Source organism: Halichoerus grypus, chromosome 15 (genome assembly GCF_964656455.1).
Source record: "Halichoerus grypus chromosome 15, mHalGry1.hap1.1, whole genome shotgun sequence".
Classification (NCBI taxonomy): Eukaryota; Metazoa; Chordata; class Mammalia; order Carnivora; family Phocidae; genus Halichoerus; species Halichoerus grypus.
Genome location: NC_135726.1, coordinates 34,197,426 through 34,224,891, shown reverse-complemented (window position 1 = coordinate 34,224,891; position 27,466 = coordinate 34,197,426). Strand labels below are relative to the sequence as shown.

The 27,466-nt window shown below is 43.6% G+C and overlaps 2 protein-coding genes and 1 non-coding gene across 10 annotated transcripts in view; 1 reads left to right on the top strand and 2 right to left on the bottom strand.

The window, feature by feature from the left end:
• ABCC11 (ATP binding cassette subfamily C member 11) overlaps window positions 1-27,466 on the bottom strand; it is a 64,195-nt gene that overhangs the window by 36,435 nt on the left and 294 nt on the right. For 3 of the 7 annotated variants that reach the window (XM_078062545.1, XM_036124324.2, XM_078062547.1), the window contains exons 2-12: window positions 20,650-20,695; window positions 17,339-17,481; window positions 15,857-15,993; window positions 13,118-13,276; window positions 9,130-9,277; window positions 8,214-8,447; window positions 4,273-4,446; window positions 3,290-3,437; window positions 2,979-3,127; window positions 1,554-1,661; window positions 218-478 (exon numbers count right to left, since the gene is read on the bottom strand). In XM_078062545.1, the coding sequence (XP_077918671.1) occupies window positions 218-478; window positions 1,554-1,661; window positions 2,979-3,127; window positions 3,290-3,437; window positions 4,273-4,446; window positions 8,214-8,447; window positions 9,130-9,277; window positions 13,118-13,276; window positions 15,857-15,993; window positions 17,339-17,437 (1,617 nt within the window). In that variant the 5' untranslated portion in view covers window positions 17,438-17,481; window positions 20,650-20,695. Of the gene's footprint in view, window positions 1-217; window positions 479-1,553; window positions 1,662-2,978; window positions 3,128-3,289; window positions 3,438-4,272; window positions 4,447-8,213; window positions 8,448-9,129; window positions 9,278-13,117; window positions 13,277-15,856; window positions 15,994-17,338; window positions 17,482-18,426; window positions 18,573-19,336; window positions 19,540-20,649; window positions 20,696-20,913; window positions 21,136-27,466 lie in introns of all 7 variants that reach the window. The other 4 variants (XM_078062542.1, XM_078062543.1, XM_078062544.1 and 1 more) reach the window with 4 other exon arrangements.
• Window positions 19,712-19,851, bottom strand: LOC118555901 (U4 spliceosomal RNA). Its single transcript, XR_013444457.1, has one exon. It is a non-coding gene; the product is annotated as a U4 spliceosomal RNA (small nuclear RNA).
• LONP2 (lon peptidase 2, peroxisomal) overlaps window positions 24,884-27,466 on the top strand; it is a 99,600-nt gene continuing 97,017 nt past the window's right edge. For both annotated transcript variants that reach the window (XM_078062548.1, XM_036124328.2), the window contains exon 1: window positions 24,884-25,250. In XM_078062548.1, coding sequence (XP_077918674.1) covers window positions 25,018-25,250 — 233 coding nt within the window. In that variant the 5' untranslated portion in view covers window positions 24,884-25,017. The remainder of the gene's footprint in view (window positions 25,251-27,466) is intronic.

Genomic DNA, 27,466 nt, shown 5'->3' with positions numbered 1-27,466 from the left:
ACTCAAAAAAAAAAAAAAAAAATTCTGGATGATCAGTTGATTCCCACTGAAGTATGAAAGATTTCCTGTGCTTGCCCTCTGTGAACAATTTGTATTTAAAAGAGGGATTTAGAGACGGCAGTTTTTAGCCAAGGAAATGGTGGAGTGTCAGGAAGCTTGAGCCTTGGGCCCCGAAAGTCTGGCAGCCAGCCTGCCGGCGTGGCCTGGATAAGGTTACCTTTGACACCACCAGGTTTAACTTGTGCAACTCTGGGGCTAGGCTGTCCCTTGTGTCCTCTGGCCTGAGGGCTCCTGGAGCTGGCTGAGCCCTGGCCATCCCCTCGGGAGCATGCCTGTTCTTCTCCAGCTCCACGGCTCCATTGACAGTCCCAGGGCAGGGCTGTCGCCATGACAAGGTGGCCTCCTCCAAAACCACTGCTTTGCTGTGATCTTTCAGTGTTTGGACATACAAAACAGGACTCTCCTGGAGGAAAAATTTCTGCACAGACAAAGAGAAAGGAGGAAGGAGGAATTCAGTTCTTTAGTCTAATAGGAATGTGTGCCCATTTTGCTGGCCTGCCTATCAGTCTGGTTTATAAACTCCTAATAAACAGTAAAAGCCTGAAGAACCACCACTAGTTCAGAAGGAGCCAGGTTCTCCTGGTGGGAATTCTAGATCAGGGTCTTCCAACTTTTGGACCACTGGGCCACTCTTTGATATCTGCAAACTGCCCACTCTGTTCTTTCCTGTTTCATTTTACATGGGTGACAACACTGTGGAATCATCAGACAGATGTGCCACTTTTTTAATTAAATTTCATTTATAACTATTCAAAGTAGAAAGGTCTGTCCATGTAGCACACGGTGGGAAACTGTTGGGGGCCATACATTTCAAAGTGTGACCATGAGCAGGTCACTCCTCTCTCTGTTTCCTTCTCCCTGACGGGGGAATGCTAGCATTAAAAGAGGGGGGTGGGAAGTATGATCTCACTGCAGTCAAATTAGAGGCACACATCTCTCCCTGGAGATTAGCTTAGAAAGAGATCTAGAAAGATACTTCTTGACATTTTGGACAATGGTTTTATCTCTAGGTAGTGGATGTTCAGCGGTGGTCTGCAGCAAACTGGATCTCACTGCCTCATCTAATAGGGCAACTATCCCCTCAGCTCCAGCTGTTTGTAGCCACAGCAAAACGTGGGTCTGATGTTCCCAGATCTTCTGATTATTCAGAAAAATCCAGAAATCCGATTTTTATGTAGACTTTCCAGGTTTTTAAATGCAAGCAACAAATATGATTTTTTTTTTAAAGCAAAACCATCATGGTAACCCTATACAAACCTGGACAGGGTCTGTAGACCTCCTGTGTGAGACCTGGTTTGTATAGACTATCCTAAGAACTCCCTGGGGCCTGATTAATCTGTCTTCCCAGCCCCCACCCCAGCCTGGGTACAGGAGGTCACTGAGTTAGCCAATCTGCCTTGCCCTGGGGTCACGTTCAGGAGGAACATCTCAGTGGCTGAAGGCAAATGAACACCCAAACAGAGAGCCATGTAAACAGTCCTCTGACCACTTACCTTAAACCTGTCCGCCGCAGACTTGGAATTCGTGAGGCCTTTTACTGCGAGGGGCACAAAGAACACACATAGCCGCATGGGAGTCAAGGTGGCCACCACAGTGAAGGCCTGGGCAAAGAGAGGAGGAGGTGGTGAGGGCCGCCCCTTGAGGCCCCCATCCAGGAGCCAGAAGCCACAGAGCCAGACCCTGCAGCTTTCGATAGGCCGGTCCGTCCCGTGGCAGGGACAGAGCCAGTATTTTGGGGAGACTGGAAAGAGTGGGGAAAGAGCACTCGTCTTAATGGCTCCATGTCTGTAGGCCTGACTCCTGTTGTAGCTTTAGCGACCAGGTGATTCTGCAACTTTGGCCAGGTCCCCTCCCCCAACAAGCTGAGTTTTCCCACTTGCATAGTGTCAAAATCATCAAGTGGGTACAGGAATAAAGTCCAGGGAAACACTGAGAAAGTACATGTGAGAGAGCTTGTTTACTGCTAACAGAGCTTCATACTCTTATTGCTGTTATGATCGTATTCAGTTTTCCTTGCCTTAGATATTCTACTCTTTTCTAATACTCCAAATGTCCCTGCACTCCAAGCCTAATCCATGCCTCACTCTCTCCCGGAGACTTTTCCTGACTACAGCAGACCACCTACGGCTCTCAGGATCTCAGAATATGACCTAAAGTACCTTGGGGACTTTCCAATCCACACCCCACCTCCACTCCCTTCTTCATCCTTCACTGTGTGAGTGTAGTGTGACCCTGAACTCCTGCTGAGAGTTTCTCCTATAAAAGCCCCTGCGTCCACCCTCAAGCTTTCAGGGGACTTCTCTGGTGCGTGCCTGGACCAAGTAGAAGTACCTGCTGTCTGGAGCACAAACGAACCCTTGGCAGACTCTCCAATGCTCCCCCCCTCTTGCTTTGGGTGCAGTGTCCTTCCCCAAGCCCCATCTGGATTCCAACCTCTCCCAAAGCAGCCCCCTGGCTTTTCTCCTCAGAGAACTGGGATTCTACCCCTAAAAGGCAGCTGCAGCTTTTCTGGGCCAGGGTCAGACCACAAAGAGAAGGCAAAAGAAGCTCTAGGTTTTTATTTAAGGTGTATTTTCAGGGCCCTATTTTGGGTTCAAACGAACTCCTTAATTTAGGATTCTCACCTCAAGGCATGTATCAGAATCATCAGGGTTTTAACTACACATTTCACCTCCCCTGTATCCCCAGATGACTTTGTCATCCCTCTCTCCCATAGTTGCTATACAAGGGATGTCAGTTTTTCAGACAGATTGAGATGGAAGAAAGTTTGAGCATCCTAAAAGTCTGGAAAATCAAAATCAACATCTATTATCCGTTTGCAAAACCTTCAGATCTTTGAGGGACATGATCTAGGAAAAGACATAAAAGAAAAACTCCCTATCAATATGGGGGAAAAGCAAAGCACCCCAAGCACTTACCATTGAGACCGTGAGTTTCTGTTGTAAACATGTGTGGATGAGGAACATCACCGTTGTGCTCACTGTGGGGGCTATAAACAAGAAGGCAGTGGTCAGGCTCTGGATGATCCCAGACTTTGCCAATAGTTTCTTTTCCTTCCTTCTGAGGTCTGAGAGATAAAAAGCAAAGGCACTGAAATTAACCCTAAGAATATTCTCCAAAGAGCACCAAACAACTCCCAGAGCATGAAAGAACAACCCAAAGGGTGAGTGAGAGGCTTGGCCCACCATGACATCCCAAGGCACTGAGCAGAAAACCAGATTTTCTGTACCTTTAATTATTTTTTCAAATGGTTTCTCCCATGCATACATTTTAATCAGCTTAATGCAGGTGAGAACTTCACTGGTCACACGGATGCGCTGGTCGCTGACCTCAGAGGTGTGATTGTGTATCTTAACAATCCTTTTGATCAGGAACACCTGCAATCAGGATGCAGCAACAGCTTCTTTTGACAAGGGCAGGAGAGTTCACCCAGGCATAAGTATGGCAACTAGGAGTATGTCCAAAGGTAAAATCCAGATGTGGACTGAATACCTGGATTTAATCCTGCCCTGTTGGAATCCATTGTGACTCTAAATTCTAGGGTCCTGCTGAAGACTTTCCAACAGAAACTCTCCATCATGCCTTAGAGCACCTGTCTCACACATCCTGGGGGTGTTTCTCTCCTGTGTCCCAAGCCAGGCTAACTAAACAGAAATATGACTCCTCTGCCTTTGGGAACCCTAACCCCACCAACAGTTATAATCACCTTTTGATCAGAATACCTGTGCTGAGGGAGGAAAACCCTTGATTTCAATAATTCAGAGCACACATAATCCAAGAGTCACTTCCTGTTTTGCCCAATTTTATTTCACCTGAATCTTTGTCAGCAAATTTGCTTCCCTTCCCCCCTTATACTGCGCTCAGCCAAATGTTAAATGCCATCTGGGCTATTACATTAGCACATTCTGGGTAGAAGAGAAGGAACAAAAACCCATACATAGAGGACATCTATTAAGGAAAGTCTGTGAAGCAGAGGGTCCCTCACGGAAATCTATGAGATGGACTTTCACACATCATATTCACCTCTTATTTCTTTGGCCAACGTTGTGGCCAGAGAACAGCTTGAGGCAGAAATGGAAGCTGAAACTTAACCACAGTAGAATCAACAGTCAACAGGAGACAATATTTCCACTCAGAAGTACCCCAGATTCCAGAGCCCTGGGAGTTCTGGGGAACATCCAACATCCAACGGGTGGCAAAGAAAGACATTACCTCCACTGGTAAAATCAGGAGATAGCAAAGAGTGGCGGAGAGCACAGTGGGTCCAAGAATGAGGTAGGAGGTGACAGTGCAGGCAATCAGTAATGAGCAGATGAGCCAGATCAGGGGGCCGTAATACACTCCTTCAAACAGGTAGTTTACGTCACTGGCGAAGAAGCTGATGGCCTGTAAGACAGCAAAGCCCCACAGGTATCACCTCTTCAGGTACCTAGAAGGGGCTACACGTGCCGGGGATGTGAAAGCTTGGGAGGCACGATGGTAGAGACAAAAATACCAAGTTCACAGCTCTCCTCTTACTCTCTGTGTGACCCTGGGCCCATTACTATGCCACTCTGAGCCTCAGCTTCTTCACCTGTGAAGCTGGAATAACTATACCCACTTTATATGGTTGTTGTGAGGATGTCAATGAAATATAAAGCATCTGCACATGGGCTGTGCTCAATAAAAGTTATATTTTACTGTACTATTGCTACTACTTCTCATATCCAGATTCCCCAGAGAGTTACTTCTAGTCTTCTACCTTATTCTATCCTATTCATTCTACTATTACTACTAATAATAATGGCTGAAATTTTTTAGGCAGGAGCTAAATCTTTTTATCCTTCTTTTTCTATTTTGCTATAGAGTCTTCTGTCACTGCCCTGCTCCCTAACACATACTGCCCAGTTCCATGTTACATAAAAGCTGACACTGCAAATCAAGAAATATTTAAGGACCCAATCATGAATGTCTTTTAGAATGACCAATCTGAATGCCTTAGGAAGTGATTTCCTCTTCACTTTAAACTGATCTCCTTCTAGTTCCCAGGATGGGCCCCAGGCTGAATCTTTACAAAAATTTGAAGTGTATGAGGGATCCTAGCTTGGTACAGCCACTTTGGAAGGGAGTTGAACAGTATCTTTAAAAGTTAACAATTGCACAAACCCCATGAATTGGCTATTTCATTTCTCTGTTGAGAAACATTCACACACACGAGAGGAAGCACATATAAGGACATCTATTGCAGCTGTGCTTATTAGCAGCAAAACCCTGGAAACATTCTAAATGTCCATTGGTAGGGAAAGGTTAAAGCATCCGCCCAAGGAGTATTAGATAATATTGGGTCCTGGAGCAACCTGTCAGAGTTCATGTCCCAGGCCGGTCATGTACTAGCTGTAGAACCAAAGACACATTACCCAGTCTCTCTGTGCCTCGGTTGCCTTATCAGTAAAGTGGGAATAATAATACAACCTATTCTGTAGCATTGATGAGATAATGCATATAAAACACTTAATTTTGCTACATTGAAAATGCTCTAAGATGGGTGGGGGGAAATGGATAAAAGTGGTCAAAAGGTAAAAATGTTTAGCTGTAAGATAAGTAAGTATTGTGACCATAGTTAATATTGTATTGTGTATCTTTAAGTTGCTAAGACAGTAGATCTTAAAAGTTCTCATTGCAGGCAAAAAATTATAACTACGTAAGGTGATGAATGGTAACTAAACTTAATGGTAGTGATTATTTGGCAACACAGATTAAATCATTACCTTGTATACCTTAGACTAATACAACATTATATGTTAATTATATCTCAATAAAAATGGAAGGGGGGAAGGAAATGCTACAATTATAAGTAAGCATCCTTGAAAAGGAACAAGGAAGATCTGCATGTGTTAACATGGAAGGCTAAAACATAACGAGGAGGAAAGAAAAACTTCAAAAACAGCACAGACAATGTAGCATCCTTGATGTAAAAACTCATCCCCAAAATTATATCATACATTTTCAGTTAGTAAAACAAAGTGGCAGAAAACTGTAAAATGTAGTATCATCTATGTAAAAACACAGGCACAAGATACAATATGTTTTCTATGGGTAAGTTGCACGTGTACCTAAACACACTTTAAAAAGTCTAGAAGAACACAAGCCAAATTGATAGCGGTGGTCACCTCCAGGCATTAGGGAAGTGACGGGGTCTGGGGAGTCATCTATTCTACTTTATTTTGTTTCCAAGGAGAACGTATGCAGGGGTTTTTTAAATTAATTTTAAAAATAAAATTTATGGAGGCAATAGGACTCCTCACGTGAGCAGCTACTTCCAAGTGGGCCATTCTGTCTTACGTTCATGAGGCTGTTTGGGGGAAATTGGCCTTGCACGCAGCAGGTGCTCAGGACAGAGACACAGGAAAAGGAACCAGGGCAGGCCTCAGTGCAGAAAGTCTCTTTGGCAAGGCAGGTAAGTGCACTGGTTCAGAGCCTAGACCCTGCAGCCAGGCTCTGCTGCTTTCCAATCCCATGACCTTGTATACGGTTCCTACTCCTTCGGTGCCTCAGTTTCTACCTCTGTGACCACAGGAACAATAACAGAAACTACCTCATAAGAGGGTTGTCAGAAGACTGACTGAGCTAATGAGGTAAAGTCTTGGGGACAATGTCTGGCTAAGTGGAAGTTAATAATTACTACGATGACTCTCCTAAGATAAACAGGGGGAAGGGCTGCCACAGATCTCAACTTCAGTCAAATGCAGGACAACAGGGAGTCCCCATGCTCAAGGCCTAAGAGAAATCAGCAATACAATTTAACACTTCTGAACTGCTGTCCCTTTTCTATGTGCTTTATATGTACTAACTCATTTAATCCTATGAGACAACAATCCTGTAAGGCTGGTCTTATTATTCCACAGCTTCAGAGACTGAACAAGTTGCCTCAGGTTACAGGACTAATAAAATGGTGAAGAATAAGGGTAATGATGATAACAAATATCTTATGTTGGCTACCAGTTGAGTTTAGAGAAGCATCCACTTGATGGCAGTGCTTAATTTAGCAGACATTTTTTCGGACATCTGCCCTGTGTAATTCAAATGTCAGCATTTTGAGGGATAGAGTGGTGAATCTGAAAGGGTTTGTGTCTTTGAAGGGGGCTCATGTTAGTGGGGCAGCCAGATTTGCGCTTGGTGGGGACTGGGGGTGGATGGTGGGGTTTGGCGATATTGTCATGAAGGAGAGGACATCCATGAAGGATGAGTGGGATTATAAAAGGGCAGGGCGTGGGGGTGATGTGAGCAACGTTGCCAGGAGGTGGAAAGGCCTGGGGACTGAAGGTTAGCCTAGCCTGGCTGAAGGGACAAAGCCAACCTAGGGCTGGAGGAGGGGAGATGGGAGGAGGCAAGGTTGGACAGTTGCTGATGCCAGATCACCAAGGGGTCTAGCTTGAGGGTAAGGGGTCAGAGCAGTGCTGCCTTTTCCAAAAATTTAAATGTCTGTTTCAATATAAAAGTCATTCATGCTCCTCAAGGCAACTGGTAAGCAATAGAAGACTAGGGAACGTGAAATTAAATGTACGAAATTCCAATACTCCCACGACCCTGGGTCATAAGTTGGAGCATCTTTTTCCAATCTCTGTCAACATTTGTCTGTTTGTGTTACGTTGCAGGAGGAGCAAGAGCAGGGAACTGATAGCCCCAGAACAATCACCAAGCAGCTCTAAGGACTCCTCTTTTGCAGATAAGAATTAACCCTCAGAGAGGTGATCTACGATTGCTTTTCCCTTGACTTCCCTGAGCTATCCCATCCATCCATACCCTCCTCCCCAGGCTGACTGAGGGGATGCGCTCTCCAACGTGCTTCTACTGAGGGTTTGTGTCTTTTTGTTCACGGCTATATCCCCCAGGGCCTAGCGCAGGGTCTGGCTCAGAGTAGGCCTCAGTAAGTATGTGTTGAATGAATGAATCAATCTTATCCAAAGCCTCTGAATGCAAGTGGCATCTCCCTCAGTTACTGTTGACCTGCTCTTATGTCCTCAGAGGCAACTGTTGATGATTATCCACACACACCCTAAGAATTATTTCCTTTCTCTCCTAACTCCCTTTCCTCCCTCCCTCAGCCCCCAGGGCAGGGATGTCTGGAGGAAGGCTAAGCAAGTGTGGCCTCCAATATAGTCCCAGGCACCTACCTCTCCAGTGGTGATGTGTGTTAGAGACTTAAATTGCATTAGCTTCTCAAAGGCAAAGGAGAAAACAGCAGAACGAAACCTGATGCCTGTGCGCTGGTTTAAGACCCAGCATGAGCACAAACTCAGAGACTTCAAGCATTCCGTGAAAAAGAGGGCAAAGCAGAGTCCCACCCCATAGGCAATATTCCCTGATGGCGCTTCAGAATATTCCAGGATCTTTGGTATAACCAGCATCTAGAAGGAAGCAGGAATTTGGATTACTCAGTGCTCCAGTTTTCTTCTGGAGAGACTTACCCCTGTCCCATGTCTAGGCTACATGGTCAAAGTACCCTACCCTCTGTAGGCCAACTGGTGAGCATGTGACCCCAGCTGGGACAATGAGACTTACTCTCTGCAGTCAGATTCTTGGGCCGAGGACCTGGAGGACAGGAAATCAAGTTGATTCATCTTAACTATGGTACATGGAGGAGACCGCTAGTTCCTGCCACCTACATTCCCAGAGCTGCTCAGCCACTTCTCAAAGCAGCTAGCTTGTACTGAGTCAGGATATGTTCTAGGAGCATTATATATTTATCTCATTAAAATTCACTCTGAGAGGCAGGTAATGTCATGCTCTCCATTTTTGTACATGAGGGTTTCCATGAGGTCTACCACTAAGTGTGTCACGGGGTTCCTTGAAGAAGCTAAGGTAAACAAATTGCCCAAAGTCACCCAGCAATTAAGTGGCCAAGGTTTGAACCCAAGCAATAGCTGCAGAGCTCACCCTCCTAACTAGTACTAGCTCTACTACCTCCAAAAGGTCTTCATCTTCTGAGTGTAGCTGAGAGACAAACAATCCCCAGCTCCAGGCAGGGACTTGGACGTGCTAACCTCTAAAGCCTGGAGTCCCCCAAACCTCATGAAGCCAGCCACTTACTGGGCCTAACACGGCCGAGGCAGAGAAGAGGCAGCCCAGAAACATATCGAAGAGAGCCCTTGTTCTTTGAAATCTCATCATCACTCGAAGCACTGAAGCTTTTTCAATCCCATGTCTTGAGACTTCTTCTTCCCAAAGGAGGCAGAGCCTTCAAAAGAGGAAAACTGAGCCAGTGAACTCTCTTTGCATAGAGTATCTCAAGTCAATCCCAGACATATTTCATCTACAAATGCTTCAGTACGTATCTCTTCCATACAAGGCCTTTTAAAAAAACTACAGTGACATACAGTGACATACAATGACATACAGTGAATACAATAGTATTCGTTAATGACTATTAATTATTAAAAACTATTAATTGACATATATTAATGTAACATATGAATTACATATTTAATAAAAAATTCCTTGATGGCATTTAATACCCGGGGTGTATTCGAATTTCTTTAATTACGTCAAAAACATGTTTTTATGGTTCATTTGCCCAAGTCAAGATCCAAATGAGGTCCACACATTGCATTTAAATGACAAATCTGATAGGCTTCTTGTGTCTCATTTTAACCTGTAACAGCTTCCCCTTCTCTGCATTTTCTGCCATTTGTTGAAGAAACTGCATCATTTATTCCATAGAATTTCCCATATTCCGGATTTGTGTTGTCTAACATAACCTTCTGTGCCCTGTATTTTCTATTAAATTCCTAGCTAGATCTGGAGGCATAGTGAAACTCAGAATTCAGGTCAGCTGGCAAAAATACTTAACAGGCGATGCAGTGTATTTCTTTTGCATAACATCAGAAGACACAGCGTCTGGTGTCCTGTTATTAGTAATGTTCAAGGTGTCAGTGAGTTAAAGTGTATCAGCCTGACTCATTCACTGCCATTCATTCCCCATCACTGATGACCATTGCCTAGATCCACTTCCATTAGGGCTGGCAAAATGGGGATTTCTAATTCTAGCATTCTTTCTGTATTTAGTAGCTTGAATTTTTCTATTAAAAAACAAAAACCTCTCAGGGTACCTGGGTGGCTCAAACCGTTAAGCATCTGACTCTTAATCTCAGCTCAGGTCTTGATCCCAGAGCTGCGAGTTCAGGCCCTGTGTTGGGCTCCACGCTAGGTGTGGAGCCTACTTAAAAAATAAATAAGTAAAAAAGATAACTTTCCCTCATCGACTATTTCATTACCCTGAAACACAGTGAACTGAGGAAATAACCTAAGACTTTAATGTCACTCTTTCTTTTTACACAAATTAAGATTCATAAAACCCAAAACTCTGACCTCCAAAAAGTGCCTCCATTTATTTCAAAGTCCCCCAAAGGGTGCCCCAATGTTGGGTCACCTAATTAAAAGTGTGCCCTTATTTTGCCAATCTATGCTAACGATGCCAGGCTGTTTATGTTACATCAGCAAAACAGGAACACCAAAAACATTTCTTTGGGGAAAAAAATTGAAAAACAGTATTTCAAAAAAGCATTAAAGAAGTTATCATGACAGGAATTAAGAATTTTGTTGACTCACTTATCCTTCTTTTTTATTTTGTATTATTTTGGTGCAGGAGCAGGTAACTAGAAAATAATCATTCTCTTAATCTGGCCCTGGATGCTTCCCAAGTATCCACGATGCGGTCTGTCAGCGGCAATCACCATGTTGGCATCTGCCCTTTTACTTCCTGGCTCCTGCTACACCTTGTTTGGTTCCACTGTCTGGAAAGCAATTATCACGGCCCATGATGAGAACATCAAGGACTATGCCAAGAGACTCCAGGACTCCCTGAAGCTTCCACTCCTCACAGAGCAGGAGCATGGCGGGCCGCCCCTTGCGCCCAGGGCCTGAGAGCAGCACAGCTCATCAATGTTCTCGAACAGCTCTATCAGCTTCTGGTTCTCATCTTCTGTCACCAGGTCTCTCATGGCAGGCAGTTCTTGCCCTTTCTACTCCTTACTCCTGCAGCCATGGACACTCATGCCCAGCTTAAAGCCAGAAAGGAACAAACAACATGAGAATTTTCCTGTCCTACATTTCCTCACCTGCCATCAAAACCCCAGGCTGCTTCTTCCTTCCTGAGTTATAAAACAACTGCCCCATGCCATGCCCATCGGTGTGAGCCAGATAACTTGCAGGGGGTGGGGGCGGTAGTCTGGGCCCTATGTCAATAAAGCAAAAATGTCTCCATGACACCCATATGTGTTAGAGGATTTTATTGCTAGTGGGCAGTATTACTCAGGTCAAACCATGGGGCCACCTCTTCTTGTTCCAGCTCTACCTCCACATATAACCTAATCCACAGAGACAAAAAGCTCTAGAGTAGGTTCTACTTTGACTAAACAAATCCAAGTGTCCCGCAGCCTGCCCTCAGCTCACCTAGCAACCATATCAATTTCTGGCCATGATTACCAGATTCAGAAGACTTGCTTTCAGACTTGCCTTCCTCCCTTCTTTAGCTATATAACTCTGAGAACATCATTTTACTTCTCTTAGTCCTCAATCTCTTCATGTGTAAAATGGGGAAAATAGCATATGCCCTGTTTACTTGTGATGGCCAAAGGAGGTGATGGATGGGGAAATGCTCTGTAACTATAGAACGATGAACACTATGGAGAATGATGATAGTAATACTGAAGATGATGGTGGTGATAATGTTGACTCTGCCACTGGGCTAATGACCGTGGTGGTGACGGTAATGGCTGGCAGTTTGTCGGCAAATCCTCATGGAAGTCAAAGCAGTTCTTCTGAGGGGCTAGGGAAGATGCACCCCAGAATTCTGCCTGTTTAATGGGGAACACAGAGAAAGAAGCCTCTCTAAAGGTGGGAATGCATGGATCATTATTTTTTCAAATAAATGTCCCAAAGTGGCGTGATGATAAAAGTATTGGTAGACAGACATGGTGAGTTATAGAATAAAAACAGCAGAATCAGTGCACTCAAAGTGAATAGACATAAATCAGGAAACCCTGTACTCACAATGGTTAAAGAACAACCAAACATCTAACTGGTTGCCTATTATGCACCGGGCATTTTTCCATGTGCTTTAAACTGAATTCATCATCTCTTTTGGCTCTTACAACAATCCTATGAAAGACCACGAGATCAATTTTATGATCCACTATTTTATGCATAAGGACGTAGGGTCTCTGTAAGGGTAAGTGACTTGCCTGACATCATAGCTGGTAAGCAGTGAGGTTCAGACCAATATCCGGCATGATGCAAGAGGTAGGTGCTCCCTGAAAACTTTTTTTTTTCTTTTACTGAATAATTCTGAGAAGCAGTGGGTCAACGTTGAACCAGCTTTTGTTTTCTCAGTGCCCTCAGTACACTAATTTGCTTTGTAAACTAATCTCTGAGACCTGGCAATAATATGCCACGTTTCTCAAACTCCCTTGACCAAGGAATTCTCTTTTCAGGGAAGTTCTTATGGGACAACCATTTACTGGAACATATTTGGGAAATGCCATTCTCTACCTGGCGTCTCTCATGAAGTAGGTGGAGGTAGGAACATGAGCACAAAACATTTGAAATCACTTATTCATTCCCCACTCCCCACTTCATCCTCATATTACCTTGTGAAGTAGGTGGTACAGGAAACTCAATCACACAACTAGTTAGTGATGACTTAAGGGTTCAGAGACTAGTCCCTTAACCCCAAATTTAATGATGAGTGACACAGATAACTGCCTGATCCAGAAGAAAAAGCAAAATGAACAAGAAGCAATAATTTCTAACTTTCTCGGGGTCCTGGATCCTTAGGCAAATCTGATAAAAGATATGAATCCTTGCTCCAGACAAAAGTCTCTAGCCCATATGTATAAAATATGTATGCCATTTCAGGGGGTTCATGAACTACAGTGAGGCCTCTTGATACCAAGGAAGAGCTGATATTCTTTGGTTGTCTAAAGATGGGCCCTCCCTGCTACTCTCCAGAATCTCTGGTCACCAATCCTGCAGGACAGGATCTCTAACAAATCCAGTGGCTTGCCCAATATGACTTTACCTTTTAGCATTTTTGTCTGAGGCATCATGTACTGACAGCTGGGGGATGGCGTTCTCATCCAAGCGTTTCTGTAAACCTAGGGTCATGAGTGGGGTCAGCCATGACAACGTGAGGTATGAGAACAGGCCAGCATCATCCAGGGGTTGTGGGGCAGGAAACCTAGCAGAGAAGTCATAGGTCATATAGTTGCTCTTATTTTTTTTTTTTTAAGATTTTATTTATTTATTTGAGAGAGAGAGCAAACACGTGAGAGAGAGAGCATGTGAGATAGAGAGCACGAGCAGGGGGAGGGGCAGAGGGAGAGGGAGAATCAGACTCCCTGCTGAGTGTGGAGCCTGACCTGAGGCTCCGGGCTTGATCCCAGAATCCTGGGATCATGACCTGAGCCGAAGGCAGACATTCGACCCCCTGAGCCACCCAGGTGCCCCTGTAGTTGCCCTGATGATATAGGCTCTAAAGACAGAAAATTAAGCCAAGAGCAAGATTTTGCAGGGATAAATTATATATTATGTAAAAACCACAGTGTGGTCATCTGGATATACAAAACAGTATTTTTTTTTTCCCATTACTCTATTATGTGTGATAATTAAAAAACAGAAACAACAAAAACACCCATCAATAGGGGAATGACTTAAAAAGAAAGAAAAGAAGTAGGGTATGTGGAAAACAATGCATAAGTGTCCAAAAATAGACTCGATCTGTATGTAGAATATGGAAAGAGCTCTAAGCATAGTAAGCAAGAAAAAAAAGGCTACTTGCAGGTCAAGAAATTCAGTATATTTTGACATATAAAAAAAGGAAGAAATGAGAGAAGGCAAACAAAACTATATATAAAGTCAACCACTATTAATAATTATATATACACATTTACATATGTATATACACATTTATGTATTTATAATATGTATACACACATTTATGTATTTATAAATGTATATATACATTTATATATTTATGTATTATATGTATATGTGCATTTATGTTTTTATATGTACACATTTATATCAAATTCTTAATAGTGGTTGACTTTGACAAAGGGATTAGAATTGGTAAAAGTACAGGAAAAGAGATTCTCACTGTTTCACATTTTCTATATTTTGCTTATGTAATTTTCATAAAAACAATAAAAATGGAATAAAAAGTAGTAAGAATGATAAGGTCATATCCCTGGAAATGATTCACAAATACAGAAATAATAATTGGATGAGGGTGTTGGCATTGTGTGTAATTTCTACTCTTTTTTCAAAGTTGCCTTTAATAAGCTGTGTGTTTCGATCTGAAGAAAATTCCATTAAAAAGAAGACTTGGGGAGAAAGATGAGAAGACAAAAATGCCAAACGCATGGGATGTTTTTGTTTCGTTTTGGACTATGGGCTCTTCTCCACTGGGTGGCCCTTCCCCTCCTCACTGTCCATCGCCCCCCCCCCCCCAAGCTGTGCCTTCTGGACAAGGCTGGAGAGAGAAGGGACTGAAGGGAGGATGGGGATCTGTACCAGGTATCACCAGATATGTGGGGCCATGTGTGATTGCAGGGAAAGGGCAAGAGTCTGTGAGCTGGTGCCGCCACGTCAAAGGCCTGAGAGGAGCAGCGTGTTTCTCTAGATGAGGCGACCCAGGCCCACTAAGTACCCAGGTTCTTTGTTCTCAGTGGAGATGACAGCAATCCTGTGGGAACAATGTAGCTAGTAGTGAGGGGACCTCAAGTTTTTTAAAAATAGGAAAACAACGGCAGTTTCTTTGATAGATAAAATCTTAGCAAACATGAGAGAGAGAAGAGAGGATTGTACATACAAAATGGAGTCCTGGTGACAAAATGCTGAAGAATCAGCCTAGAGGAATGTTAAGGTCCTGTCCATGCATGATGAATAAATGAGTTATGTGCAGGCCCCCAAGAGGAAGACTGTATGAGTCCCAAAGACATTGGAGGATGGTTGTTTTCAACTATGCTTTACTGGACAAGGATACATTGAATTTCTTTAACTCTTAAGTTTAAGGGTAACACCATAGGGCATTTGGGCCCTTTCAACAATCCTCATTTCTCTTAGAATGAAGACCAACATACTGAACATGCCCTGTGGAGACTTGCATCCCTCTGCAGTCTCCTCTCATGCCACATCCCTTATCACACATGACTCCAGTGACACTGGCCTCCTCAGTTCCTGGACACGTCATGTTGCATTCTTTCCACCTCAAGATGGGGTCTTGGCACATGCTGGTCCCTCTGCCCAGATCATTCTTCCTTTACTCTGGCCTAGTAGATTCTTGTTTATCTTCCAGGGCACAGCTTAAGTACCAAGAACCTACCAAGCTGTCACTGTTCCATTGTCCCTCAGCACCCCCACACTTCTTCATAATACCTTCAAGGAGCTTATAACCATGTTTAGGTTAGGAGTCTACTTGCTTGTTGTCTTTTCCCCCAATGTGTGGTCCATGATGGGCAAGGATCATGTCTGTCTTGCTTACTGCTGTTCCCCTGAGGTCTAGCACAGTGCCTGGCACATGTAGGTGCTCAATGAATCCTTGTTGGATGGATGAATGAATGAATGACCGAACGAGTGAGTGAATGAGCTGACTCTGCCTCCCTGATGTGCCTCAGGCTGCTCTGGAGGTATTTGGCTGTGGTGGGTGACATGACTGTGTGGAGACATGTGGAGACATCTCTGGGAAGGGTGTAGGTGTTAGGGTCTGAGGAACATTGCCCTGAAGGCTACTGCCCCTCGCCTCCCCCTCAGAACTCACTTTGGCTTGGGATGGAAGGGAATCATCGTTCTCCAGGCAGCATTGTATTTCCCCCAAGGGAGGACTGTCGCCATCCCTGGTGCCTCAGGCTTCCTCACCTGCTGGCTCCAGGGGCCGTCTCCTAGAGCATAAGTATTCTTGGGAAAGAAAAACCAAAAGAAATCAGCTTCCCGACCAATCTCATAAATACTATTCTGGAGTGTTAGACCAGCCACCCAAGGACAATGGACCTTCCTACATCCAGCTTCCTAAAGAAAGGCTGCTAGAGTCAGACAGAGAAAGACAAACACTGTATGATCTCACTTGTATGTGGAACCTAAACACAACAATAATGAAGTGCTCAGAGAACGGATTGGGGGTTGGCAGAGGTGGGGGTGGGGTTTGGGCAAAATGGGCAAAGGGGGTCAAAAGTTACAAACTTCCAGTTAAAAAATAAATGTCGTGGGAACTGAACATCATCATCATCATCGTCGTCATCATCATCATAAAATGAAATTTAAAAAATTTAAAAAATAAAATAAATATCATGGGGCTGTAATGTACAGCATGGTGACTACAGTTAAAACACTGCATTGTAGGTTTGAAAGCTGTTAAAAGTAGATCTTAAAATTTCCCATCACAAGAAAAAAGATTATAATTATATGAGGTGGTGGCTGTTATGCAGTAATAACTCTTTCACACTATATACAAATATTGGATCATTATGTCGTACACCTGAAACTAATATGTTTTATGTCAATTATATCTCAATTAAAAAATAAATAAAAGAAAGGTTGCTGGGTAGAGAATAAGCAGTGGGCCAAGACTCAGGACAACTGGGTCCCAGCCTTGGTTCTGCCTACATTCACGGGGTGACTCTGGGCAGGCCAACCCACTTCCCCAGGTTTTAATCTGTGATACGCACTTTACACAAGAATAAAGGGAGCTATAGTCACCCACGGAATGTGAGACCAAGTCACCCTCTGAGGGTAAACTTACTAAAAAGAAATCAAGAAGTAAGAATGTAACCCCCCAAAGTTATATGTGACCCTTTTGATAAAGTGGGAAACAACTAAAATTTTTTTAAAATATTATCTTTAGGACTTCATATAGAATAAATAATACTATCTTAAAAGCATAGTAAGGGATTGATGAGAAAAGATTCAGGAGAGTGATTACTTCAGGTAGGGAAGCTGGGGAGTGAAGTGGGTGTCTAATAGCTGGATGTGATTGTCAAGGTTCAAGCTGGTGAGTTGATGATGGGTTTATAGCTATAAGTAAATACATAGATAAATAGGTAATAGATGATAGGTAGATAGATAGACCAGGAAGGTATGTCATGACCAAGGATTATGATTCATCTACTTGCAGAAGCTTGAGATCTATTAAAAGAAGTCAAGGTTGAATAATATGGGACAAAATTTTCTAATCTAATTTGTGAACATTGAGAATACCCTGTCAATTCAGTTTCCTGGTATTTTAATGCAAAGTAGACCTACTTACGTAGCTAAGCCCTGAAACCATGTCATTGCTCATGTCCATGCCGAGATTCCCAAGGCCACCAGAAGATCTGGGGACCCAGTATATACTCCTCCTGGTCATTTTCAGCTTTCTTGCCAATCCTTCGTTTCCCCGAATCAGAGAATCTGAAAAGGCAGCAGGTAAGAGCAGCTTAGATTCAACCCTAAGCAGTCAGGAGAGGGGGACATCCCCCTGCAGGGAGCGGGCCAGGGTCACGCAGGAGACTGGGCCACTGTCCCAGTTGCTGCTCTTCCCTCTGCCTGGGATGGGCTTGCCTCCCTCTTTTTAAACATCTACTTGGGCCTCAGCTCAAGATCACTTGGGGAAAACTTTTCTAACCACCCAATCTCAACCCCATAACCTTGGGCCAGGCCTACTCATAAAACCATGCTACTTCTCTTATCCCAGTTTGTAATTATATATTTGTGTAAATCATTATTTGTTTAGAGTTCATTTCCTGCTCTAAATAGAGAGCCTCATAAGGACAGGGACATGTCTGTTTTGCTCACTATTGAATCCATGGAGCCTGGGACAGTGCTAGGAAGATAACAGGTGCTCAATAAATAAATAATAAATGGATGGATAAATACATAAAAGAAATGCAATTTTACTATTAACTCTGATTCTTAGCTTTCACAGACTCAGAGAGTAGAGCTGGACACAATTTAAGAAACTTAAATAACCCAAGGTATTTTTAAAATATATTAAAATGCTTTTTATTTTTGCCTTTCTGAATATGTGATTCACGCCCAGAATATCCATGTGCCTGGGTTAGGAGAGGGGATGGTAATTAGGAATATTTCTGAGAGAATGGAAAAGGAGAGTATATAACAGGGCCAGCATCATGGGGTATGACCACTGCCTCCCAGAGCCTTGTATTCAGAAAGGTCCAGGCTTGGTTAAGGCCCTGCTGTCACCATTTTGAAATGCTTAATAATTTTGAACAAGGAGCCCACATTTTCATTTTGCACTGGGCCCTGCAAATTATGTAATCGGTCCTGGTATTCAAATGTAGCTCTTGACGTTCAAATATTAGATTGTGCTTCAAGTAAATAGACTTGCAGACTAACCAGTCTTGGGAGAAGAACGCGTTTCCTCCCATCCCACTTCCTTTCAGCAAATCACATGGTTGTGACTGGTGGACTCCGTTTCTGGAATTCTGCTATAGAGCATGCCAGACAGATTCCCCAGCCAGGGCATCAGGCCACAAGGTTTACTTGCCATGCGATGGTAGAAGTGAAAGCAGAATAAGTCAATCCGAGAAAGACAAATACCATTATGATTTCACTCATATGTGGAATTTAAGAAACAAAACAGATCGACATAGGGGAAGGGAAGGAAAAATAAAATAAGAAGAAAACAGAGAAGAAGGCAAACCATAAGAGACTCTTAACTCTAGGAAACAGAGGGTTGCTGGAGGGGTGGTGGGAGGGGGGAATGGGGTAACTGGGTGATGGGCATTAAGGAGGAAACTTGATGTAATGGGCACTGGGTGTTGCATACACCTGATGAATCACTGAATTCTACCTCTGAAACTAATTATACGGTATATATTAATTAAATTGAATTTAAATAAAAATTAAAAAAAGAAGTGAATCTGTCAGGGATGGTGGAGAAGAAGAAAGAGAGAGAATGTCACACACTCTTTAAGACTCTGGGAAGAAACGAGGTTTCTGGCTGCTATGAATCAGTCTAGGACACAGACACATTAAAGTAAAATTGGCATAACTCAACAGAAGTCCTTGGCGCCAGGACCACAGTGTACTGCAGTACAGTTTATTCACTACACAAAGGTTTCCAGTGGAGAGAACGGCAGGGGCAGAGGCGGAAGCCAACAAATTCTAGATTGCAAGTCATGGACTTGGCAAGCGGCTGCATCACTGGTGTGCTGAGAGATGTTTGTATCTGTAACTAACCTAGTGTTGCAATTGGTGGTTGAGTGTAGTTCCAACAAGAATGCTACTTGACATTTGGCTTTACCTTAATAACTAAGAGGAAAATGAAACATCAAAGATGTCTGTGGTTGGATCTTCACTCATCTGTCAGTGACCTGAATAGTCTGTCAATACTGAAACAGTACTTCCTCATTTTTCTTGTGCTCTTCACAACGTAATGGTTTTAGGCACCACACACTTGTAGATTTAATCTGCATTATTAACATTTCCTGCATTTATTTCTTCAGCCTAGATAATCAACAAAATAATAAAACAGCCCTGCTTTATAAGCTTTTTAAATTTTTTTGTGTGTGTGGTGTAAATATTCCCACCGCGGCTGATTTCAAGCTACCCACGTGACCACTGAATATGAAGGTGCGAAGAGAGACATAGTGATACACCATTCTACAGTATTTCCACCCTACAGATGCAATAGAGATAAATAATTTCAAAATGTAAATAACAGTAAAATGCAGTAAAATAACTAGGAAAGTTTTCAATTAGCAATAATCGCGCCTCGGATACACCTCATTGGCTACAATACTGCCACTGCGCAAAGCTGCAGTAAAATAACTAGGAAGTGGTACATTTTGAGTATTACCTTTGTCTTTGATATGATATATTTAATTGCAAGTTTATATAATTTAATTTTAATAATGTTTGTGTTTAACGACTAGGCTCTCAGAATTCCTCAAATGTGACGGTTTGTTCTCCTGAGCCAGTATGAACAGGCTCCAGCAGACCACTGCTGATCCATCTGGAAAACATGGTGCCTTTTTCTAAATCCTTCTCCCACCAGAGACAGCTTTTTCTAATTCCCTCCTCAGTTAGGGCTGGCTGTACCTGGGGGTTAGCTTTCCTGGCTCCCTTGGTGCAGAGGGGAACAAGAAGTAGCTGAAAGTCTAGGTGAGGGCCTTGCTGAGGGGGCCTAGTGGGCCAACCACACTGCAAATAAATGAGAGTCACGGAAAGGTCTTGGGAGTGGAGTATGGGGCTCACAGAGGCCTGGCATCCCTGGGAACACCGCCAGGCCACAAGCAAGCCAAAATGCATCAGTACAGACCCTCCAATGACAGCAGGGCAGGCAGTGACCAGGTGGACAAAAGACATTGCTTGGAAAAGCCAAGGAGCAGAGGACACTGTGCCTGGGACCCTGACTCGTCCTCTGCCAGGCAATAGCTCTGAGACTGATCCTTTGCTGAGAGTAACTTAAAGGAACTATTTAAATGACTGGATTAAACAAGAGCTTAAAATGGTAAACATGAACACGTATTTTCTCTTCATTAACCAGCAGTTTAGAGGCTCATGAGGAAGACTATGTTCTTAGAGACGAAATAAAGATATTGGATGTTCTCTCACCTTTCAGCTCTGGTCTGATTTGCCAACCTGGTTTATTTTTACACCCCTGCGGAGAGATACAGAGAAGGTTTCAAAGGTGTGACCCATTTTTATACGCCATTTGTCCAAGAAACTAATAACAGGGAAAAGTAAAACAAATGAAGATGAAGAAAATGTAAGCATGTATGATGGATATATGTTTGCAGAACACGAATTGCTCATTTAAACAAAATTGCAGCTCAGTCACACATTAGTGCGGGCCACCTTCCAATCGATGAGGCCCACCTTTGCTTCTTTGACTGGCCAAGGGAATTCCTCTAGAACTTCCTTTGGTAGTCCTTGAGAGGTTCCCTGGCCTCCCAGCTTCCTCTTGGGAAGAACCAGAGTGCAAGTTTATTCATTCTGATTAGTGGCGAGACCATCACTGCGGTGAGGGTGGAGACCAGGATGTGCCGGGAATAAAACAGAGAGGAAACAGACGCTCCCAGCCCTGTGCTCTCCCTATCCCTGGGGGGAAAAAAATCATGATTATAAACTTGGTTTAGACATGGGCCATTTGCATATGACCAAACAGTCTGGAAACAGGAGGGGGGCCGCTGCCGCAAGGTAATGTGTGGCACGGGCTGGGCCGTCTGGAGGAGCTAACTTACTTCCTCATTGTTCTTACCCCTTTATCCAGCAGGATGTAGTGTCTAAGGCTAGAAGGTATGCCAGAGGGTAAGGACAGTATCCAGGGCAAGGTGCAGAGACGCCGGCAAGCCAGCCTCCGAAGAGGTTTAGATGATTAGACCTTATTCCTGTACCTCTCCCTTCCAGTCCGTTTACACCCTGTGCTCGTCAACTTTCCCTGCTCTGAGGTTCATTTCCTTCTGCTAGTTCCAATAGCCTCTGGAGGCCATCACTGGTATCTTCCTGACTGCTGAATCCCCACGTCCCAATGCCTGGCCCTCTCCTCTGTTCCAGAAACTGGGAAACTCCTCCCCACCCTGATCTTTGTGCTAGTCCTAATCTCCGCCAAGAACATTCTCCTTCCAGCTCCTCGTGGAGCTGGTCCATTCTCATCATTCAAGTCTCAGCTCAAACACCACCTCCTGGGAGTAACCTTCCCAGACCTCCCCGGTGAACATTGTACTCCTCTTTCTATCATAGTTTCCTGCTTTATTTGCTTTACTTACCATTTTCTCAAATTGCCATTTCTTTCTTTCTTGGCTTATTTATTTTCTGCCCACCTCCCTAGAATATCAGCTCTTTGAAACCAGGGACCTTGTTTGTCTTGTTCATTGATGTATCTGTGAATCTAGAATAGTTCTCAGCACACAGTAGATGCTTAATAAATATGTGAAGGATAAATAAATGATGTAGATGCAGAGCCTGTCAAAGAAGGAGCCAGGAAATCCACATGGTCACTGAAGACCTCACATTTAGATTTTTGATGCTTTCCCAGGTCGGCTGCCACATCCCATTACAGACATACAGTCACAGGATTAAAAGAAGTTGTTTATCAAGCAAGCAATTTAAGCCTGGATCCATTCCCACAGCACAGCTTCCTTAGTGCAGTGTGAATTTGTATTTAAAAAAATAAATCCAGGGCGCCTGGGTGGCTCAGTTGGTTAAGCGACTGCCTTCGGCTCAGGTCATGATCCTGGAGACCCAGGATCGAGTCCCACATCGGGCTCCCTGCTCAGCAGGGAGTCTGCTTCTCCCTCTGACCCTCTCCCCTCTCATGTGCTCTCTCTCTCTCTCTCATTCTCTCTCTCAAATAAATAAATAAAATCTTTAAAAAAAAATAAATCCAGCAATTATTATGTGAATAGAATACCAATTTTGTTTGTTGTTATTGCTGTTATGGGGGCAGGAGTGTAAGTGTGTAGATCAAAAGCATTAAACATGAGTGTTTAAAAAATATATCACGACGTTTATAAGATGGTTTTTTAATTTCTTTGTTAAACACAAGCAGCCTCAAAAACTGGGCCTCCTCCATCTTGCCCTTAGAGAGGCCTTGATAAAAAGGTAAGCTCTTGTGGACCTGGGCCAATCTTTTTTTATCTCTACATCTCCCCAGAGTCTACCACAGGGTAGGGTACATAATGCACATCCAGAGAAATGGTCCAGAGCTTGCTTACTGTATCCAGGATCTTCAGCTCAACTTCTCTCTGGGCCTGGTGGCTCAAGCCCCAGTGTAGGACATATCCTTGACAACTGTTTTCCTTCATTCGTCATGTCCAATCCATCAGCATATTCTGTTGAAGCTACAGTCAAACGTATAGCTTCCAGTCTAAGTCCTCATTATCTCTTGCCTGGACAAATGTCACCACCTCATAACTAGCTTCCCAGCTTCTGACCTTAAATCATTACATTGCATTCTCCACACAGCAGCCAAAATGGTCTCTTGAAAACATAAACCAGAAAAGATATTCTGCACCTTGAAACTGCCAATGGCTTGCATCAGGCTTAGAGTAAAACCCTGACTTCTTACTAGACTCCTTACCCCATCTTTTTACCTCGTACACAGCCCTCTGTTACCTGATCCTGCCACTTCTCCTATCTCAGTCAAACCACCAGGCCCCACTAGCACTAAATTCCAGGAGTTTTCTCAAATATCCAAAATTCATTCCGGCCACAAAATCTTTGCAGTTGTTGTTTCTTTGGCCTGGAACAGCTCCCTCTGGGCACCCCTGCCCTGAGCTTTGCATTGCTACCTCTTCATGCACAGGGTCCTGTTCAAATGTCATCTGTCTAGTGAGTCCTTCTCTGACCATCTAAAGGACTTACCACCATCCAAAATTACTCTCCTTGTTTATTGTTTGTTTCCCTCACTAGAAGTTCAGCTCCATGAAAGCAGTAACCTTGCCTGTCTTGTTCACTGACATATCCCCAGCACCTAAAATAATATCCAGTACATAGTAGGTATTCCAAATATATTGCTTAATGAATGAAAGAAAGTTGGGATAATGTCAGAGAAAGAGCTTTAGGCAGGAGCATCCAAGTTCCTGCATTTCTGTCTCCACCACGGCCTTATATAACTGCTTGTATACCTACCTTCTCCTGTCCCTTATCTGCAGCACACACAGAAACACACAGTTCCACCTCCCCTGTATCAGACTCAGCCGTCTACAGGGCTGTCCCTCCGGCCAAGAGATACACAAGGGTAGGAGCTTGTCTTATGTTATACTCTTTACCCCTCCACAATTAGCCCGGGACCTCGTACTTAGCAGTCCCTCAGTGAATGCCTGTTGATTTAAATGGACTTTCAATTCCCTCTTGGATTCTGAGAGCATTGCTGGACTTCATAGGAAGAATTTTCCATCTTCAACCTAGCCAAACCCAAGTCAAATCCCAACGTGAAGAAGCTCCTAATGGCCAAATCTAAAACAATTTAAGTGACGAGATACATGATATTATTGGGTTATAACCCATAAAAAAAAATCTGTGAACCCTTAATAACATAAAAAAATTGAGTAAGTAAATAAATGAGGGAAATGTGCAGCTTTTTCTTACAGAATTCCAATTAATAAATGTAATATTAACTCCCTACAATATATGTATTACTTATAAAAAGAAATATTTTAACTCACAATAGGGAAGCCTGGCAGATACCTCCTTTACCAAGTAATCAAGGTCAAAATCACCATTAATAATACATTTCAACCATCATGTATCAGGAAGAAGGCCACATCTATTCTGTATAGTCTTTCTGCCAAAAATGTATAATGTTGTTCCCAAGCAAATTGAGGGACATTATACAAAATAATGGACCAATGCTCTTTAAAAGTTCACAGATTTAAACATATATATGTATATATATATACATATACACACACATGTATTGAGGAGACGTCACAACTAAATATAAAGTGGGATCCTGGGTCAGAAAAAAAGGACATTAGTGAGAAAACTGGCAAAATTTGTGCAAGGTTTATAGGTTAGATAACAGTGATGTTAATTTCTGGTTTTTATAATTGAACTGTGGGAATATTTTTTTGCAAAATTTTTGTAAATCTAAAATCAATTCGAATGAAAAGTTAAAAACATTTCAAGTAGATATAATTTAAACATGATCCTCTCTCCAGGGGCGGTCCTGAGGCTGAGCCTAAGGAGAAAATGGAAGAGCCCGCCTCGCCGAGGACGAAGGTCGCACGGGGCTGGAGTGCGCCTGTCCTCGTACACTTACGGCACGCGCGCTCTACCGGGCGGCTCCGGGAGGGGGCAGAGCGAAGCTGCGGGGTTTGAGCCCGGGGGCGGGCCGTAGCGCGGAGCCGGAAGTGGCGGCGCGCCGGCGCGCCGGCGCGCAGCGCGTGCAGCTGGGACCTTTGGTCGGGGTTGTGGAGGTCGCGCAGAGCTGTGGGCTCTGCCCTCTTTGACAGCCCCCCAGTGCGAACAGCTGTCGCCATGTCGTCGGTGAGCCCCATCCAGATCCCCGGACGCCTCCCGCTGCTGCTCACCAACGAGGGCGTGCTACTGCCCGGCTCCACCATGCGCACCAGCGTAGACTCGGCTCGCAACCTGCAGCTGGTGCGGAGCCGCCTGCTTAAGGGCACGTCGCTGCAGAGCACCATCCTGGGGGTGATCCCCAATACGCCCGACCCCGCCAGCGACGCGCAAGACCTGCCGCCTCTGCACAGGTAGGCCGGGCGGCCCCCGTGGCGGTGGCGGCGGCGGCGGGCGGCGCGGCCTCCTCTCCGGACCCCGGCCCAGGCCAGGCGCGGTCTCGGGGCGCCGAGGCTCCTCGCGGACGGCCTTCGCGGCTCGGGTCTGCCTCTTCAGCTACCTCCCATGTGAAATGGGGGTGACAGATGTCTGTCTTGTTACTGTTAAAGGGCATAACTCATGAAGTAATGAAAATTCTGCAGTTAGCTGCCGCTGTTAATTTAAGTTCTCCTCCCCGCCCCCCAGGTCTTCAGATCTTAGCCCAGTGCTCTTAACTTTCCAGGCCCCTCCTCTTTCTTATCCTTTATTCCCTTCCTCCCCGTCTTTTTTGCCCTCTTAAGTGAGACACTTGGCACTCCACACATTTTCTTTTTCCTGTGCCATCCTAATCCGCACTACCCTTTTCATTATTTTTTGGGGTGCCTATCTTCCAAATTCCCTGCCTGCCCCTTCTCTTTTACCCTCCCTTCCTATTCACATATTCCCTTGTCTCCCTTTCTGGAACTTTCTCATCTCCTATCTGCTTTCTTTCATATCTTAACATTTCTTTTTTTACGCCCCAAGCTTACCACTAGATTGCCCTACACCATGGCCCAAGTTGTGTGTCTTTGGGTGAGACACCCTGTGCCTATTGGAACCTAACAGTATCCATTTCTTAGATGTGTTACGAATTAAGTGAAATAATCTTTGTGCCATGCTTGATAGATGGTAGTCCAGTACTGTAGCCACTAGCCACATGTGCCTGGTCCAAACTGAGATACTAGAGTGACCAACAGCCCCGGTTCCCTGAGGATTGAAGTAGTTTTAGCAGTAGAGGTCCTGTTTCCCAGGAAACACCGTTAGTCCCAGATAAATCAGTGCAATTAGTCACCCCAAACGTGCTGTAAGTATACAGCACACACTAGAGTTTGAAAATTTAGTATGTAAAATGTTTTGCTGATTAATAATTTTTACATAGATTAAGTGTTGGAATGGTACTATTTTGGCTGTTCAGGGTTAAATAAAATACTAGTATTTCACCTGTTTCTTTTTACTTTTTAATGTGGCTACTAAAATTACATATGTGGTTCACATTATATTTCTATTGGACAATGCTGGGATATAGTATATGCTCAACAAATGCTATCGTTATCTTCAGACTCACCTCCCTAGCCCCTGCCTCCTATCCTGAACTCGTCCTGAGATGCTTTTAGTTTAGAGCCATTGTTTACCTGCAGTTACCCTTTTTTAAAGTTAGGGATTCCTGACTGAATGATTTCGAGAGGGTTAGGAATGCCTTATTCTTACCCAAAATCTCGTGACTATATACATTTCTAAAAGGAGAGTCTATAACTGTCTTCAAATTCAGAAAGGAAACTGGTATCTTTCCCCTCCCTTCCTAAAACAAAGCAAAACAAAAAACCCATAATACTCTCTTATTAGTCCACATTGTAAAAACCTTGCATTTCTCAGGCATGGAAAGCATTTTGGCTTCCATCTGATCTGCTTTGGTTATTGCTTGCATGGAATTGGATACTTTTCAAGTTTCAGTAAACCCTGATAAATTGTGTTGAATTCTGGTTCCCCTACATAATGACCCCACTCCTTAAGCCTCTGCTTATGGCACAATTTTTTGCTTTCTGTGCCCAGGCATTTGATCACTGGTTGAGGCAAGAGTGTTCATGGTTAGATTTGTTTGTTTGTTTTAGTTCTGTGTATATGTGTGGTGATTACCCATGGGTACACTGTGAATTTCAAAAGTAGATTTAGGCATATTTTAGTCATTTTGTTGGTATATCCTGGCAAGATTTGGGATGCTTTTTAATTTCTTTCATGTAAATCCCTCCAAAACATCAATAATTAAATTCTCCTGCTTGGAAGTAATCGTTAATATTCAGATGATGTGTAATCTGATCCTTGATGTTCATATCACTGCCTTTGTTTTAAATTAATAGCAATGTTAAAATTTAATCATGTAAGTTAGAAAACATACATTGACAATTTTTCATAGAATTCTAGCAAGGACCCACCAGACCATCTGGTTATTCTAGAAATATTGTTTGCTACTGGAAAAATCTGTGTAGAAGGATTGTACTGCATTCCTTAGCACTAGCTTCAAATGTCTTTTTTCTCTAATATGACATTTAAACACTCTTAAAAATTTAAAAAGCTTTGATAATGCAAATATTGAGTTACCCATAACATTACTCTG